The sequence below is a fragment of the Sceloporus occidentalis genome, unplaced genomic scaffold (genome assembly GCF_023333645.1).
Source record: "Sceloporus occidentalis isolate IW3139 unplaced genomic scaffold, rSceOcc1.0.p SCAF_5, whole genome shotgun sequence".
In the NCBI taxonomy this organism is placed as follows: domain Eukaryota; kingdom Metazoa; phylum Chordata; class Lepidosauria; order Squamata; family Phrynosomatidae; genus Sceloporus; species Sceloporus occidentalis.
The window spans coordinates 4,715,026-4,731,602 of NW_028316985.1; the positions used below are offsets into that span (position 1 = coordinate 4,715,026).

General features: G+C 44.8%; 1 protein-coding gene across 1 annotated transcript in view; it reads right to left on the bottom strand.

The window, feature by feature from the left end:
• The window catches only part of EXOC4 (exocyst complex component 4), a 510,603-nt gene that overhangs the window by 49,097 nt on the left and 444,929 nt on the right, over window positions 1-16,577 (bottom strand). Inside the window, exon 15 of the mRNA XM_089527458.1 lies at window positions 2,773-2,911. Coding sequence (XP_089383584.1) covers window positions 2,773-2,911 — 139 coding nt within the window. The remainder of the gene's footprint in view (window positions 1-2,772; window positions 2,912-16,577) is intronic.

Genomic DNA, 16,577 nt, shown 5'->3' on the forward strand with positions numbered 1-16,577 from the left:
CCAAATGTCTTTTCCTTTTGGCTGTCTCCAGATGAAGGACAAGCTGGTTCAGGAGATAAATCTGCTGGCAATTCAAAGAAAACCCTCAGGGGCTTGAATACTGGTGATTTTCTGTTTTCACAGGGAGTTCTGGAATGGATCGCCTGTGAAAATGGAGGGGCTACTGTACTTACATTGACCTGTAGATAAGCTGACTCAGGTTTTTTAGGTCAATTTTTTAACTAAAATTTCTAGACTTATACATGAGTACATATGTAATTGTGCAAAAGAAGTTGTAGAATAAGCTTTCACAGACTTGATCTACTTCCTCAAAGGCATGGAGGAAGCAGATGAAGTCTACAAAAGCTTATGCTACAACTCTTTTCTTTCAGTTAGTCTCAAAGGTGCTATAAGATACCTTTGCATACTGATATTCTAGACTAACAAAGCTATCTGTCTGAATATCTTTTTGTTTTGTTTTGGTTTTTGACTGGAATACCAGCAGGGTGAAGGGAGATCCAATGTGGTGAAGTGGTCTGAGTTTTGGACTAGGACCGGGATCCAAATGTTTACTCAGCCATGGAAATCTACTAGGTGCCCTTGGGCAAGTCACAGTCTTTCAGCCTGAGAAGGAGGTAATGGGGAAAAAATCTCTGAATAAATCCTATCAAGAAAATCCTAGGGTAGGGTCACCATAAATTGGAGTTTTCTTCAAGGCATATAGCAACAACAACAAACCAGCAGGTGCATTTTAATCTTTTTCCCGATGGGATGCTTTTCTATTCAAAATCCCTCCCACTTCCCCAAACGGTTGTTCTATCCATGCAGGAAAAAATAGGTTATGTGTATCTTTTCTCCTACAAAGAAATAAGTAGCTGGGGGAAGATTCTTTCATGCATGTACTCCATTATAGTAAGGGTTAATCCTGCCTTACTTCTATTATGTTTGAGTTTAGAGACCATCACTGCTGCATTAAAATCAAGTGTCTTTCCATGTCTTTTCTGTATAACAATTAGTTGGATGTAAGAGAACAAGTTAGTTAAAATCGATTCTCTGCCATGAACGATCTAGGAAACTTTGGAAAGACAACAGTCTCTGAAATGCAGTCTTCACTCCACATATGCACTGTGAATATAACCATATAATCCTACTTTATAGGAGTTTTTGGAGGGATTACAGTGATAACATGTTGAAGTGCAATACAAATACTTTGTCAAAGATAATACAATAAAGGTCCCTCCAGCACCAAGACTCTATGGCACTAATCTGTGGTGTTCACTATGGTCTGGACTTAACATTCAGATTAGAAATGGTCATAAATGCTTTACTACTATGACTAAATCTTGGCTGAGTGTTGATTTGAACCTAGGCTTCCAGCACCCAAGGGCAGCTCTGCATTCACTGTACAGGCTGAGTCTCCCTTTATCCGAAATGCTTGGAACCAGAAGTGTTTTGGATTTCAGATTTTTTTTTAATTTTTGGAATGTTTAAATATACATAAAGAGATATCTTGGAGATGGGACCCAAGTGTTTTATTTATGTTTTGTATTTTGTATTTATATTTATTTATGTTTTGTATTCACCTTATACACACAGCCTGAAGATAATTTTATACACAATATTTTTAATATATTTGTGCATGAGACAAAGTTGATGTACCCTGAACCATCAGAAAATAAAGGTGGCACTATCTCAGCCACCCAGGAGGACAATTTTGGGCTTTTTAGTATTTTGGGGTTCGGAATTCCAATTAAAGGATAGTCAACCTGTACTGTTTAGCATTCTCCTACACAGAATGGCTAGGATCTGTGGTAGAGCACAATAGGCTCAGTGCATGAGTTTTAATGTGCAATCCGCTGGCTGAAATCTTTGGACATGAAATTACTGGGAGGCCTTAGGGATGAAATATGGGATGAAAGCTATGGACTGGCTCTGTATGGGCTTCCTCTTTCTCACCTCCGTCCTTTAATTTCTGTCCAGCATTCAGCTGCACGCATTATCACATCCGCCCACCGCTGTGACCATATCTCTCCTGTGTTGACATCCCTTCACTGGCTCCCCCTCCCTTTCCGCATTCAGTATAAGCTCCTGCTGTCGACATTTAAAGCCCTCCATGGGCTGGCCCCTCCTTACTTATCAGACCTTATTTCTCCTCACCTTCTCACTCAGGCCCTCCGTTCTGGTAGTCAAGGGCTGCTGTCCCAGCCCAGGATTTCCTCTGCCCCATCTCGGATTCGCCCCTTTTCACTCACTGCCCCTCACTCCTGGAACCTTCTTCCCCCGCGAGCAAGAGCCATCACTTCTTTAACCAGCTTCAAAACAGAGTTGAAGACCATCCTGTTCAGGGCAGCGTTCCCAGGCATTGCATAATAGTCACTTGCTATTTGTTGTTCTTTTGTTGCCTGTTTTATTGAATCATTTCCTGTATTGCTATGTATTTTATATGTATTATCTTACTAGACAGGCCCCTTCCCCACCACCACTCCCTTCTCCTTTTGTGTCGTGTCTTTTTAGATTGTAAGCCTGAGGGCAGGGAACCGTCCAATTAAAAAGACTGTCTGTACAGCGCTGTGTAAATTTACAGTGCTTTATAAATAAAGGTTATTAATAATAATAATAATAATAATAATAATAATAATAATAATAATATGTTTGTTCTAAGGAGCCTTATTCATCTGTGATGTAAAGAATGTATTGGTGACAAAGTCCAATGGGTGACAAAGGAGGCTGTGACAAAGGGACCAGCTATAAACTGTATACCAGGGCCTCCATTCAGTCAGTCATATACCATACCTGACTTCCAAGTGCAGAACCAATAAGCAGCGGTCAGCCATTTCCTGGAAGGATCGGGCCAGCTCATTGAGGGTTTGCATGATCTGCTCGGACACTGGAGGGAGATCTGTGTTGACATGTCCATCTTGGCCAGGCGATGCTACCAATGAACGAGAAAGAGGAATGTCCTTAGTGCCTATTCATGAACAGCAGTGGCACCTGAAAAATGTCTTGTCATCTGTTGTCTGACAAGTGAGGATGATCATCGGATACATCTCAATAAATGTTTGCTTGCCAAGGGTTTAGCTATTGGTGTGGTGGATGCGAGCACTGTCTCCCCAAATAAGAATTCTGTCCCATCAAATGAAATGTACCTTTAGTCCCCAAATTTGTAGAATTTCACAGAGCGGCACAATGAAAATTGTCCATACCGAGAACTCTTACACAGTATTTACAGTGTTTTATGCCCTTTGTAAGTCTGCTTGCCCCTTTTCTTTGGATGCCCTATTTCCGAATGCTTATGTTTTAAGTTACTGCAATTCTAGAAATGTGGGGAATGAAGGAAAATTTCATTTGGGGGCAGAATTTTTAAGGGTGAGGAAAAGCTCTCCTTTTCCCCTCCTGTAACAACTCACCTGTGATCGAAAATTTTAGATTGAGATGGGCAGGAGACGTAATAAAATCATTTGAAGGCTAGTAACTTTGCAAAGACCCAATTTGCAAGCTGTGATGGTTTTGAAAACCATAAATTTCACTACTGCAATGCAATTAATGCAATGATGCATTTTATTTTGCATTGATGGTATATCATGCAAGGCTTGCTAGAGGAAGGGCAGTGTTTTGGTCTGCTTTTCAGTCAAAGAGCTCTTGTGGTAATGCTTGTTTATACACCCGTTAGAGTTCTCTGAAATTTATGATTCAAAATCAAATCAAACTTAGGAGGGAGTAGCAAGTAAAGCAGTTCATAGAGTAAGAACACCTAAGGTGGTGAGTGAGTAGGAAGGAACTAGTTCTGAAGTGCCACATGGAAATACAGAGGAAAAACAGGCCTCACTTTTCCATTTGTCACAGTAGAGTTTCTCTCTCTCTCTCTCTCTCTCACACACACACACACACACACACATGCATAGCTTCACACAAAATCAAATTTTATTCTGAATCACAATGGGAAATCTATATGAACTATTGTTTGAGAATTACAGTATGGCCCATATATAAAGGAATTCAGTATCCCTGGTTTCACTTACCCACATCCAAAAAAATATGATTTCTCTAGGCATTTCTAAATCCTCCAGTGCAATTCTATGGTCAACATCTGGCCCAGGCATACCACAGAATTGTACTGGAGGACTTAGAAATGCTTAGATAAGTGTTCTCTATAGGCATTTTAAGGTCCTCCAGTGTGATTCTATGATATGCTTGGGACAGATGTAATGTTTCTCATTGAGAATGGACAGGTTGCTTACCTGTAACTGTAGTTCTTGGTGTGGTCATCTGCGAATTCATGCAAATGGGACTTTCTGTGCAGGTGCAGAATAACCCATGTGTGATTTGCAGAGACCATGAAGAAGAACAGAGGGTTCCCTATTATGTGCAGTTTCAGGTATCCACAGAAGTGTTGGAACATAACCTCTGCAGATATGGGGGTCTGCCATATATGGTGGGTATCCGCTGGGGTTTGGTTCCAGGACCCCCTATGGATACCAAACTCTGTGGCGATTCAAGTGCCATTAAGTACAATGGTACAGTAAGATGGTGTCCCTTGTATAAAATGGCAAAATCAAACTGCAGATGCTTGAATCCATGGATAAAGAATCTGTGGATATAGAAGTTTGACTGTACAGCTTGAGGCCTCCATACTTGAAGGAGCACCTCTCATATGTACATATACCTGCCTGGGAATTGAGATCTGCCAGAAAAGCCTTCCTCAATGTCACACCAGTGGGAATATGATGTGGGAAGAGACAAGGGAAGACTTTCCCAGTTGTGATGCTCCAGTTGTGGAAGCCCTCCTTGGAGGTTTGACATACAGCAATCCTGCTTTCTTTCCCAAACCAAGCCAAACCATGTTTTTTTATGAATGCCTTTGGGGACTAATTTATTTCAAAGTGTACATGCATGTGGTTTTAAACTGTTGTTGCTTGTAAAGCTGTATTAAGTGTTGCATTGTTTAATATGTTTTTATCTTGTTTAAATTATGTATGGTTTTAATCTGGAACTGTTTTAAATGGTTCTATATTGTACGTCACTCTGATGTCCCAAAACAAAGGGAAGGATAAAAGTTTTTAAACAAAACAATGAACAAATAAATATTCCCATCAAAGCTCACCACCAGCCAGGCTGGGAGCAGAGGAGAGCAATTGGAGTCTAACAATATGAGGGGAGCAGAGGTCTTCCAGTCAGGATTGGGAGATTTTAAGTGGGAAAGTGACAGTGTGGCGCAGTGGTTTGGATGCTGGACTACAACTCTGATAGACCAGGGTTTGAATCCCTCCTCAGCCATGGAAATTCACCTTGGGCAAGCCACATTCTCCTGTCTTTAGAGAAAGGCAATGGCAAGCCTTCTTTGAGTAAATCTTATCAAGAAAACTCTAGGAGGCTTGCCGTAGGTTGGACTTAGCTTCTAAATTTCAGATTTTCAAATGCTACTTGTTTGCTCTACTGATGAAGTTAGTTTTCAAAAGGGGACTCTTACCACCAAACCCAGCTCTGGATTTCCAGACAGTGTTCTTCAAGGTATCTGAGGAGGGGGACAGGCACTTATTTCCTCCAAGGTACCACGAACTGGAGCCATATTTGTGCCCATTGACTGCAACTTATTCTTTCTTTCCCAGAAGCAAATGCCTTGAGAACTGGGATTGTTCCATGAACTACCATTTAAGCAATACAGTTTAAAGGGATTCATTGCACAACTGGTACCAAATGTATGGAAGACCAGTCAAATCTAAAATGTTTGGTAGAATCTCCCAATCTCATTGTACTTTTCCCAGGACCCTGCCTGGTTGTTCCTTCTTGCCCCCCAAAATTGCATAAATGACGGTAGGAAGGCAGCTAGAAACCCAAAGGGTTTGGATGGTGCTACATGATAAGTAAAAAAGAGATTCCTCCTAAACATTAGGAGGAGTTTCTTGACAGTAAGAGCTGTTCAGCATTGGAACATGTTGCCTTGGGGGATGATGGAATTTCCTTCTTTGGAGTTTTTAAGCAGAGACTGGATGGACATCTGTTGGGAGTGCTTCAATGATGTCTTTCTGCAAGGCCTTGGGCTCTCTTCCAATTCCATAATTCTAGGTCCTAGGGGTCTGACATTATCTGATCTCAATCCCGGCTTAGAATGACACATGAATCCCCTGACATCCAATGAGTAATTTATAACCCATCTTGACTTCTAATCTTGGAGGAAAGGCAGGGCATAAATAAAGAGGAAGAGGAGGAGGAGGAAGGTGTTGCTATTTTAAAATGTTGGATAAATTCCAGAACGGATGTGGTCAAGTCCACTCATTACAAATTTTCATGGAAGAAGCCTAACAGTCTGGTCGCATATCCAAAACTTGACATCAGATCTTCCGTGAATTCTGTTTTAAATCAGCACCAGACTCCAAAGGGCAATTTGAAATCCACCTTTGCACACCAGGTCTACAGGTCTGCAAGGAGGTCATGGAGAGAGGGCTGTACCACCTCAGTGGTAGAATACCTGCTTTGCATGAACATGTCTCAGCACTTCTAAACTGAACTAGGAAAGCATCCTCCTTAAAACCCCAGAGAACCACTGCTTGTCAGAGTCAACAGTACTGACTTTACCATCAATAAGGCCTTCCTAATGTCGAAGTGGAATCTCTTTCCCTGCAGCTTGCATCCATTGTTCCGGGTCCTATTCTCTGGAGCAGCAGAAAACATGTTTGCTCCATCCTCAATATGACATCCCTTCAAATATTTCATAGAATTATAGAGATGGAAGGGCCAGTGTTGACCCCTCTTTGCTTCTAACATAAAAAAAGCTACCCACAGTGCTGAACTTATCTAGGAGAAAGCCTGGATTGCACCTTTAAAGTTCAATCTAAATCCCAGAGAGGATTCATCATCCCAGTGCCAATGGCCACCAGTCACCACAGCACCACTAGCCTCAATGAAAGTCCTTGCCATTGGATCATAAGGTTTACCTTTTCAAAGGATACATTAAAATAAGAAAGATTTTAAAGATCATAGAATCATAGAATCGTAGAGTTGGAAGAGACCACTAGGGCCATCCAGTCCAACCCCCTGCCATGCAGGAAATCCAAATCAAAGCATCCCTGACAGATGGCCATCCAGCCTCTGTTTAAAGACCTCCAAGGAAGGAGACTCTATCACCCTCCGAGGGAGTGCATTCCACTGTCGAACAGATATCACCATTGTTTCCATTATCACAGTTACAATGCATCCCACACTACAAGGCTTTCTGACCATTCATCCCCCCCCCCCCCAACTAGCAACTAGTGTGAAGGTCAGTAGTTTTATCTAATAGGACTGATTTGGGAGGTGGGCTCTCAGTCAATGAACATTTCTTTCCTGACGGCTTTAAATGCATTTACAATAACCTGTTCTGACAAACAGAGGAATAATTTAGTCTGGTAAAGTGAAGGGAGCAAAAATTAAGTTGTTTGCACTGGTTGTCACCCGTGATTTCAATCATTTTGTTACTTGAAGCAACAGCCGGCAGCACGTCTTGAAAGGCTGTGCCTTGCAAATCAATGGATGCAAATGATAAGACCTCGGGAATATGGAACACAACTTGGAAGTTCTCCTGACACTGACACACACACACACACACACACACACACACAAACTATGCAGCCAATCAAGGCCCATTGTGAAAAATCTCTGGCCCATTTCTTGATTGGACATCGGGAAAGACTTTTGAATGGCTTAATAGCAGTGGGAGGAAAAATCAATTTGGGGCTTCAGACTCTGGCTTGGTTACAATGTGACGTGAACTCTGTGTTTCTAAAAGTTAATATCAACAAGGTTCTACATGCACACAAATGGTGGAGACCTTCAGACACAATTTTGGCATTCACAACTTGAGCAGTAAGGGTGGTCCTACTTTTAGCAGACAAGAGCTCTAAGTCAGAGCCAGGGCAGGACCATATGTGGATCCATTTCTGGAGTCCCTCTGATTCTCTTCCTAATCCTTGAAGATAAATCATAGAATAATGTCAACACTAGTGTCTAGGACAGGGGTAGGAATGATGCAACCCTCCTGATGTTGTTGGACTGCAAGTCTCAGTAGCCCTAACTAAGATAGCCAATGGTGAGGAATGATGGGAATCACATCCAGCAACATCTGAAGGGCTACATAATTCCCATCCTTGATGTAGGGACATCTAAATTGATAACAAATATTATAACGCTTTAACAGATGTCAATACTATAATAATAATATAATGTTTATTTATAATGCTCTTTCCACCAAAGGGTGGAACATCAAACATATGCAGTGGGCCCTCCACATTAGCTGAAGGATTCCCATAAATGCGGAAACCACAAATTAAACAAGCAATATTCTTTTTACCTAAGAGAATATCTCTCTAGGAATCTCCAGGTCCTCCAATGCAATTCTATGGTCAGCATCTGCCACAGGTTGATCATAAAATCATGCTGGGGGGGGGGGGGGGGCTACAAATGCCTAGAAAAGTGTTTTCTCTAGAAATTTTTCTATGGTCAACTTCTGGCAGAGTTGTGTTAGAAGACCTGGAGATTCCTAGGGAGAACATATTAATCAAAACCACAAATAATCAAAACCGCAAAAGTCAAACTAACAAACTGTATAATCAAAAACAGAGAATAAAACATAATACCATAAAATGCTAAAATACTTAAATAATATAATACCAAAACATATTCCTTATCAGTCACTAGCCAAACTCCTTATCAGTCATTATGATGATGACCACTTGGCAACTCAGCAATCTGGCAAAATTGAACCATCTTTCTCATGTTTTGCAGTCCCAACCCATCTTACATCTTGGTTGCATAGTGTAACTCTACACTCACGTAGTTACATGGTGGTTGTGTTATACCACTCTTATGAAGAAAAGTCTTTTCAATTCTAGTACCTTATTTCTGAAACTCTCTTGTCAGTCATATCTTTTTGTATTTTTTGCACCAAATGATAAAACCTCTTATTTTATCCATGGCCATTTGAACCTACCCCCTCCCCCCCCATGCCCAACTTTCTAGCTTTTGGTCTCCTCTCCCTATTTCATGATGGCTTTATCTGACCACTGAGCTTCAGAGCATTGCTCAGTTCTATGAGCTATAAAAAAAGGCAACTGCAGTTGCTTGCACCAGGGACAAATGATACACAAACATATTGAAAAAGAATACTAAAATGCTTGAGAATATTTTACAACTACTGAAAAAAAATATTCTGCCATTATAGATCCAAATTAAGACTCCTACTAAAATTACTAATAACCATGCAGTGTGTTTTTGGCATTCTGTTGTATTTGGGTCTCCTCTCCACTCATTCATTCATTCTGCTTTTCAAAAGTGGGGGTTTCCTTGATTCTCCTAATACCCTACTTTGAGAGGAAATTCACATCTTAAAATATGTGGCAAAATTAATCTGGTTCACACTTTCTGAACTGGGACACAATTCTGCAAAGTGAGAAACAATTATCATATGGATTTTTTGGTTTTTGGTTTTATATATATATATATATATATATATATATATATTGCATTTTTATTAATTTTGCAACAACGGGTCAAAAGGACAGGTTGCTCACCTGTAACAGTATTTCTTCGAGTGGTCATCTGCGAATACATACAAATGGGTTTCACTGCGCCTGCGCAGTGCTGTTTGGAATCTTCTGGAATCACTGGGCAAAGTTTACTTTGCAACATATAGAAACTTTTTGGCGGTAACTCCGCCCACCCGTTATAAGGCCCCTGCCTTCCCGCTCTTTTCCCCAGTTCCGCAATTTTTTCCGCCACGTAGGCGATGGAAAGAGCCAATCAGAGCAGGACACTGAGGGGATGGATGGGTGGGATTTGTATGTATTCGCAGATGACCACTCGAAGAAATACACTGGTGCCTCGGGATACGAAATGATCGGGTTACGAAATTTTCGGGATACGAAAAACGTGGATTGGAAAAAACTGTTTCGGGTTACGAAATGTTTTTCGGGTTACGAAATTCATTTCGGCGCGAAATTCAAATGATGCAAAGTGCAGCTACAGGCTTTCCAGGGATTTCCAGGGCTAACGGAAACCTAAGGGGGCTGGGTTAGGGGTTAGCTTTGGCGCGAATTTTGAATTTCGTTAGCAGCAGTGATTGGCTTGAGAAATCAAGCTGATCATCTGGATTGGCTAACGAAATTGGGGGGGTGGCCTGGCTTGAGATACAAAAGCCGGCTTCCATTGATCTGCTCCTTTGTCTGGCCCTGTGGACTGTGTGAGGAAGAGTTGATATTCTGAGCTCTGACTCTTTGGTTCCACTTGAGGTTCGGACTTTTCCTGGCCTTTGGACTTTTTCTGCCTTTGCCAGGTGTATCTTCGGATCAAGACCGGCCATCAGGAATTTCTCTACAGGTAGGTTGATGGATTTTTACCTTCTTCTTGTGGGGTGGGGTGGGGTGAGACAGTGTGACCATGCTTTTGCTGTGGGGTGCTGGTTTTTTTTTTTTTTTTTTTTGTGTTTTCAAAGTGTGGATTGTGGGTTTTGCTACTGGCATGTTCAGATGTGTGGATTATGGGCTTGACATGCTGGCTTGCCTTTTTTGGCTTTTTTTCCTTTTAGGGTGGCATGTTCAGATGTGTGGATTATGGGCTTGACGTGCTGGCTTGCCTTTTTTGGCTTTTTTTCCTTTTAGGGTGGCATGTTCAGATGTGTGGATTATGGGCTTGACATGCTGGCTTGCCTTTTTCGGCTTTTTTTCCTTTTAGGGTGGCATGTTCAGATGTGTGGATTACGGGCTTGACATGCTGGCTTGCCTTTTTTGGCTTTTTTTCCTTTTAGGGTGGCATGTTCAGATGTGTGGATTATGGGCTTGACATGCTGGCTTGCCTTTTTTGGCTTTTTTTCCTTTTAGGGTGGCATGTTCAGATGTGTGGATTATGGGCTTGACATGCTGGCTTGCCTTTTTTGGCTTTTTTTCCTTTTAGGGTGGCATGTTCAGATGTGTGGATTATGGGCTTGACGTGCTGGCTTGCCTTTTTTGGCTTTTTTTCCTTTTAGGGTGGCATGTTCAGATGTGTGGATTATGGGCTTGACATGCTGGCTTGCCTTTTTTGGCTTTTTTTCCTTTTAGGGTGGCATGTTCAGATGTGTGGATTATGGGCTTGACATGCTGGCTTGCCTTTTTTGGCTTTTTTTCCTTTTAGGGTGGCATGTTCAGATGTGTGGATTATGGGCTTGACATGCTGGGTTTTTTTTTCTGTTTTCAAAGTGTGGAGTGTGGGTTTTGAAACTTTGGCCATGGTCCCATGTGGGCCAGAGAGTCCCACCATAGGGTGGCATTTTCAGATTTTGGGTTTCTGGCCTATGGGCTTGTGTTCTTGTGTGCTTTGGCCATGGCTGTGATGATTTGAGAGTGTGGGGTGGGACTTTTGCAAGTTTGGGCCAGAGAGTGTGACCATGGGGGTGGGGGTGGTTTCCAATTGTGGCTTTTGCTCAGTGCCTGTGCCTTTTGTCCTTTTTAGGCTTGAGCTATGGCTCCCAAGCCAAGCGGTGAGAAAAAGAAGAGGGCTCCCTTGTCCTTGGAGGACAAGAAGGACATCATCGCCAAGCACGAGAGGGGCGTGCGCTTGGTGGACATTGCCAAGGAGTATGGACGAAACCCTTCGACAATTGGCACTGTCCTCAAGCAGAAGGAGGCCATCAGAGCTGTTGTGGCTCCAGCGAAAGGCGTGACGACGATTGCCAAGCAGAGGACACCGAAGCACAAGGAGATGGAGCGCCTGCTTCTCCTCTGGATCAAGGAAAAGGAGCGAGTCGGGGACACTGTGACCACCTCGGTCATCTGCGAGAAGGCCATCACCATTTTCGAAGACCTGGCCAGCAGGGAGGCAGATGAAGGAACTTCTTCGCAGGAGGAGCCAGCCACCCCGGACTTCAAAGCATCACGTGGCTGGTTCGAGAAGTTCAAGAGGAGGACCGGGATCCACTCTGTCGTCCGTCACGGCGAGGCGTCCAGCGCAGACCACCAGGCCGCCGAAGCATTCGTCGTCGAGTTCAAGGCCATGGTGGAGGAGGAAGGCTACGTCCCGCAGCAAGTCTTCAATTGCGACGAGACGGGCCTCTTCTGGAAGAAGATGCCTCGCCGCACCTACATCACCCAGGAGGAGAGGAGACAGCCAGGCCACAAGCCTATGAAGGACCGCTTCACACTTGCGTTGTGTGCCAATGCCAGCGGGGACTGTAAGGTCAAGCCCCTGTTGGTGTACCACTCCGAAAATCCAAGGGCCTTCAAGGCACACAACATCCAGAAGGACAGGTTGCCAGTGATGTGGCGCTCCAATGGCCGCGCATGGGTCACACGCCTCCTTTTCGTCGAGTGGATCAACAGTGTCTTCGCCCCAACAGTGAAGCGGTACCTGGAGGAAGAAGATTTGCCCTTGAAGTGCCTCCTCCTCTTGGACAATGCTCCTGCGCACCCGCATGGCCTGGAGAAGGACATCCTTGATGAGTTCTCCTTCATCAAGGTCCAGTTTCTGCCACCCAACACGACCTCCCTCTTGCAACCCATGGACCAGCAGGTGATCGCCAACTTCAAGAAGATCTACACCAAGCACATGTTCAAGCGTTGCTTCGATGTGACGGAGAGCACACAGCTAACCCTTCGAGAGTTCTGGAAGCAGCATTTTGATATCGTGGTGTGCTTGAAGATGGTGGACTTGGCCTGGCAGGAGATCACCAGGCGCAACCTGATTGCTGCGTGGAGGAAGCTGTGGCCTGATGCTTCTTCCTTGGAAGGGTCACAGTCCGAGGGTGCTGAGCCAGGTGAAGAGGAAGAGGTGCACGAGATCGTCTCCATCGCAAGGTCCCTGGGACTCGACGTGGACAACGAGGACGTGGAGGAACTCATCGAGGAGCACAACGAGGACCTGACAACAGAGGACCTGAAGGCCTTGGCGGCGATGCAACACTCGGCCGTGGATGAGGACGTGCTCCATTTCGACAGGGGCCAGGAGGAGGAGGCTGCGGGGGCATCTTTGCCAACGGCAGAAATTAAAGACATTTTGCGGCAATTCCACAATGTGTCTTCATATGTGGAGAAGCACCACCCTGAGAAGGTGCTCACCAGCCATGCCATTGCCCATTTTGATAATGTCTGCCTTAGCCATTTTAAGAACCTGCTTAAGGGCCGGCAAAAGCAGACATCCTTGGACCAGTTCTTCACTAGAGAGGGAGAACCGTCATCCAAGAAGGCAAAAGGTGACCCTTAAAAAAAAGGTGACCCTTAAAAAAACCACCAAATTCTTTTTAAAAAAATGGTTAACTTTGTTAAATTGGTGGCATTGGCTAAATTGGCTGAATTGGTTAAATTGCTTGAATTGGATAAATTGGCTGAAGTGGTTAAATTGCTTGAATTGGCTGAAGTGGTTAAACTGCTTGAATTGGTTTAAATTTGGCTTTTTGGGCTGCCCCTCTCCTCCTCCTCCTCCTCCTGCCTCACTCCGAGATGCCAGGACCAGATGCCAAGACCAGCAAAGATAAGAAAAACACTTTTTTTCTTTATCCTTTAGAATGGGCCTGACCATGGGGTTGCATGTTCAGATTTGGGGTTTCTGGCCTTTGGGTTTGAGTTCTGGGGTGGTATGGTCATGGGTGTGATGATTTGAGAGTGTGGGGTGTGGGCTGTGAGTTTTGCAAGTCTGGCCTTGATTTGATGCGGGCCAGAGAGTGTGACCATGGGGTTGCTTTTTTAGATTTGGGGTGGTATGGTCATGGGTGTGATGATTTGAGAGTGTGGGGTGTGGGGTGTGAGTTTTGAAAGTGTGGCCTTGATTTGATGTGGGCCATAGAGTGTGACCATGGGGTTGCATTTTTAGATTTGGGGTGGTATGGTCATGGCTGTGATGATTTGAGAGTGTGTGTTGTGAGTTTTGCATGTTTGGCCTTGATTTGATGTGGGCCAGAGAGTGTGACCATGGGGTTGCATTTTTAGATTTGGGGTTTCTGGCCTTTGAGTTTGGGTTCTGGGGTGGTTTGGTCATGGCTGTGATGATTTGAGAGTGTGGGATGTGAGTTTTGCATGTTTGGCCTTGATTTGATGTGGGCCAGAGAGTGTGACCATGGGGTTGCATTTTTAGATTTGGGGTTTCTGGCCTTTGAGTTTGGGTTCTGGGGTGGTTTGGTCATGGCTGTGATGATTTGAGAGTGTGGGATGTGAGTTTTGCATGTTTGGCCTTGATTTGATGCGGGCCATAGAGTGTGACCATGGGGTTGCTTTGGTCATGGGTGTGATGATTTGAGAGTGTGGGGTGTGAGTTTTGAAAGTTTGGCCTTGATTTGATGTGGGCCATAGAGTGTGACCATGGGGTTGCTTTTTTAGATTTGGGGTTGCTTTGGTCATGGGTGTGATGATTTGAGAGCTCCTCCTCCTCCTCCTGCCTCACTCTGAGATGCCAGAACCATCAAAGATAAGAAAAAAACTTTTTTTCTTTATCCTTTAGAAAGTTTAGAATGGACCTGCCAGTCATTGTTAAGATCCTTAGAAAGTTTAGAATGGACCTGCCAGTCATTGTTAAGATCCTTAGAAAGTTTAGAATGGACCTGCCAGTCATTGTTAAGATCATTAGAAAGTTTAGAATGGACCTGCCAGTCATTGTTAAGCTCTTTAGTGCCTCAGGCAACTTGTATTGTAGGGTACTTAGCTTAATAGGCCTCTATTGTGCCTTTGTTTTGACTTGCAGGTTCAGTCTGAGGTCATAGAACGCATTAGTTATTTTCAATGGAAAATGTGTTTCGGGTTACGAAATTTTCGGCTTACGAAAGGAATTGCGGAACGAATTAATTTCGTAACCCGAGGTACCAGTGTACTGTTACAGGTAAGCAACCTGTCCTCCTTCTTCATGGTCTCTGCGAATCATACAAATGGGTTTAGACTGACAAGCTTAGGTAAGCGGCGGAGGGAGTGTCCTGAAACCAAAGCTATGGTAAACCAAGAGTATATTTATTGCAACAATAAACACCTTGAACCATAAAAAGAGTCAGTCTTTTTGTTCATGCACATACTCAACACAGCAATAACATTGCAAAACCTGAGAAGGGGATCAAAGGTCATGCAAGACCAGTCCCATTGGAATTGTGCAAACCAACATTCAACAGAATGTAAAACAGTGGCATTATGTACATAAACACTGAAAACACAAACCATCAGTATTGCAATCAATGCAACCCTGAAACCAACACAGCCATCCTGAAAGCTGCGTCTCGGATGGCTCTGGTGTCCAGCCTATAGTGCTTTATAAAAGTCAATGGCTGGGACCAGACAGCAGCCTTACAGACATCCTCCAAGGGAATGCCTGACAGGAATGCAGAGGATGCTGACACTGCTCTCGTGGAGTGGGACCGAACCCTGCCAGGGAGAGGTTTACCCAGCAGTTCATAGCAGAGGTGGATGGTACCAGCCACCCATTTGGAAAACCTCTGCGCAGACACGGGCAACCCCTTCTTCGGTTCCGAGTAGCATTGGAAAAGTCTCTCGGACCAACTGGAGGCAGCAGTTCTGTCCAGGTAAAACGCCAGCGCTCTCCTGACATCAAGAGAGTGCAGGCTGCGCTCCGCATCCGAAGTCGGATTGGAAGTGAGGGTAGGCAACACAATGTCCTGGCACATGTGGAAAGCAGACACAACCTTAGGCAAGAAAGTAATGTCTGTCCAAAGGACCACCTTGTCCTTGTGAAACCTCAGGAAGGGCTGGTCCCTCCGCAAGGCACAGAGTTCGCCTGCCCGGCGGGCAGAGGTGATGGCCACAAGAAAAGCGGTTTTTCAAGTCAGTAGTCTCAAGTCCGCTGTGGCCATCGGTTCAAAGGCCTTGGATTGGAGCGCGGCCAGCACCGCCTCCAAGCTCCAAGCCGGGGTCGGTACCGACACAGGAGGGTACAGGTTGGCACATCCCTTCAGGAACCCCTTCACCAGGGGGTCCCTAAAGAAGGAAGCCCTACCCCCAAACTGGTACCTGGAACAAATGGCAGAGAGGTAGCACTTGATGGATGTGAGGCACAGCCCCTCATCCAACAGTGCCATCAAAAACTCCAGCACCACTGGAGTGGAAACTTGAGCAGGAGACAAGCCCTTTTGATCAAGGAAGAGGCTAAACCTCCTCCACTTCAGGGCATAGGACCGCTGGGTGGATGGCTTCTGTGCAGCCAGGATCACCGTCCTCACCGAGTCAGGTACTGAGGCTAGGGCTGGATTCTCCAGGCCACCAGCGGCAGGCTCTTGATGTCCGGGTGCAGAATCCGGCCGTCCTGGATCGACAGCAGGTCCGGACGGAAGTCGAGGCGGAGGAAGCATCTCTTGGAGAGGTGGAGAAGGGATGCGAACCAGGGCTGTCTCGGCCACCACGGAGTGATCAGGATCGCATCCGAACGGTCCGTTGTCATCTTGGACACCACCCTGATGACGAGAGGGAAGGGAGGGAAGGCGTAGAGCAGCTCTCCCGACCAAGGGAAGGCAAACGCGTCTCCGAGGGATCCGTCCGTTCGCCTCCTGGAGCAGAACTGGAGACAGTGGCTGTTCCATTTGGTCGCAAAGAGGTCGACTTGGGGGATTCCCCACCGATCGAACAGGTCGCTGACCATCTCCAGATGGAGCTTCCACTCATGGCACACCG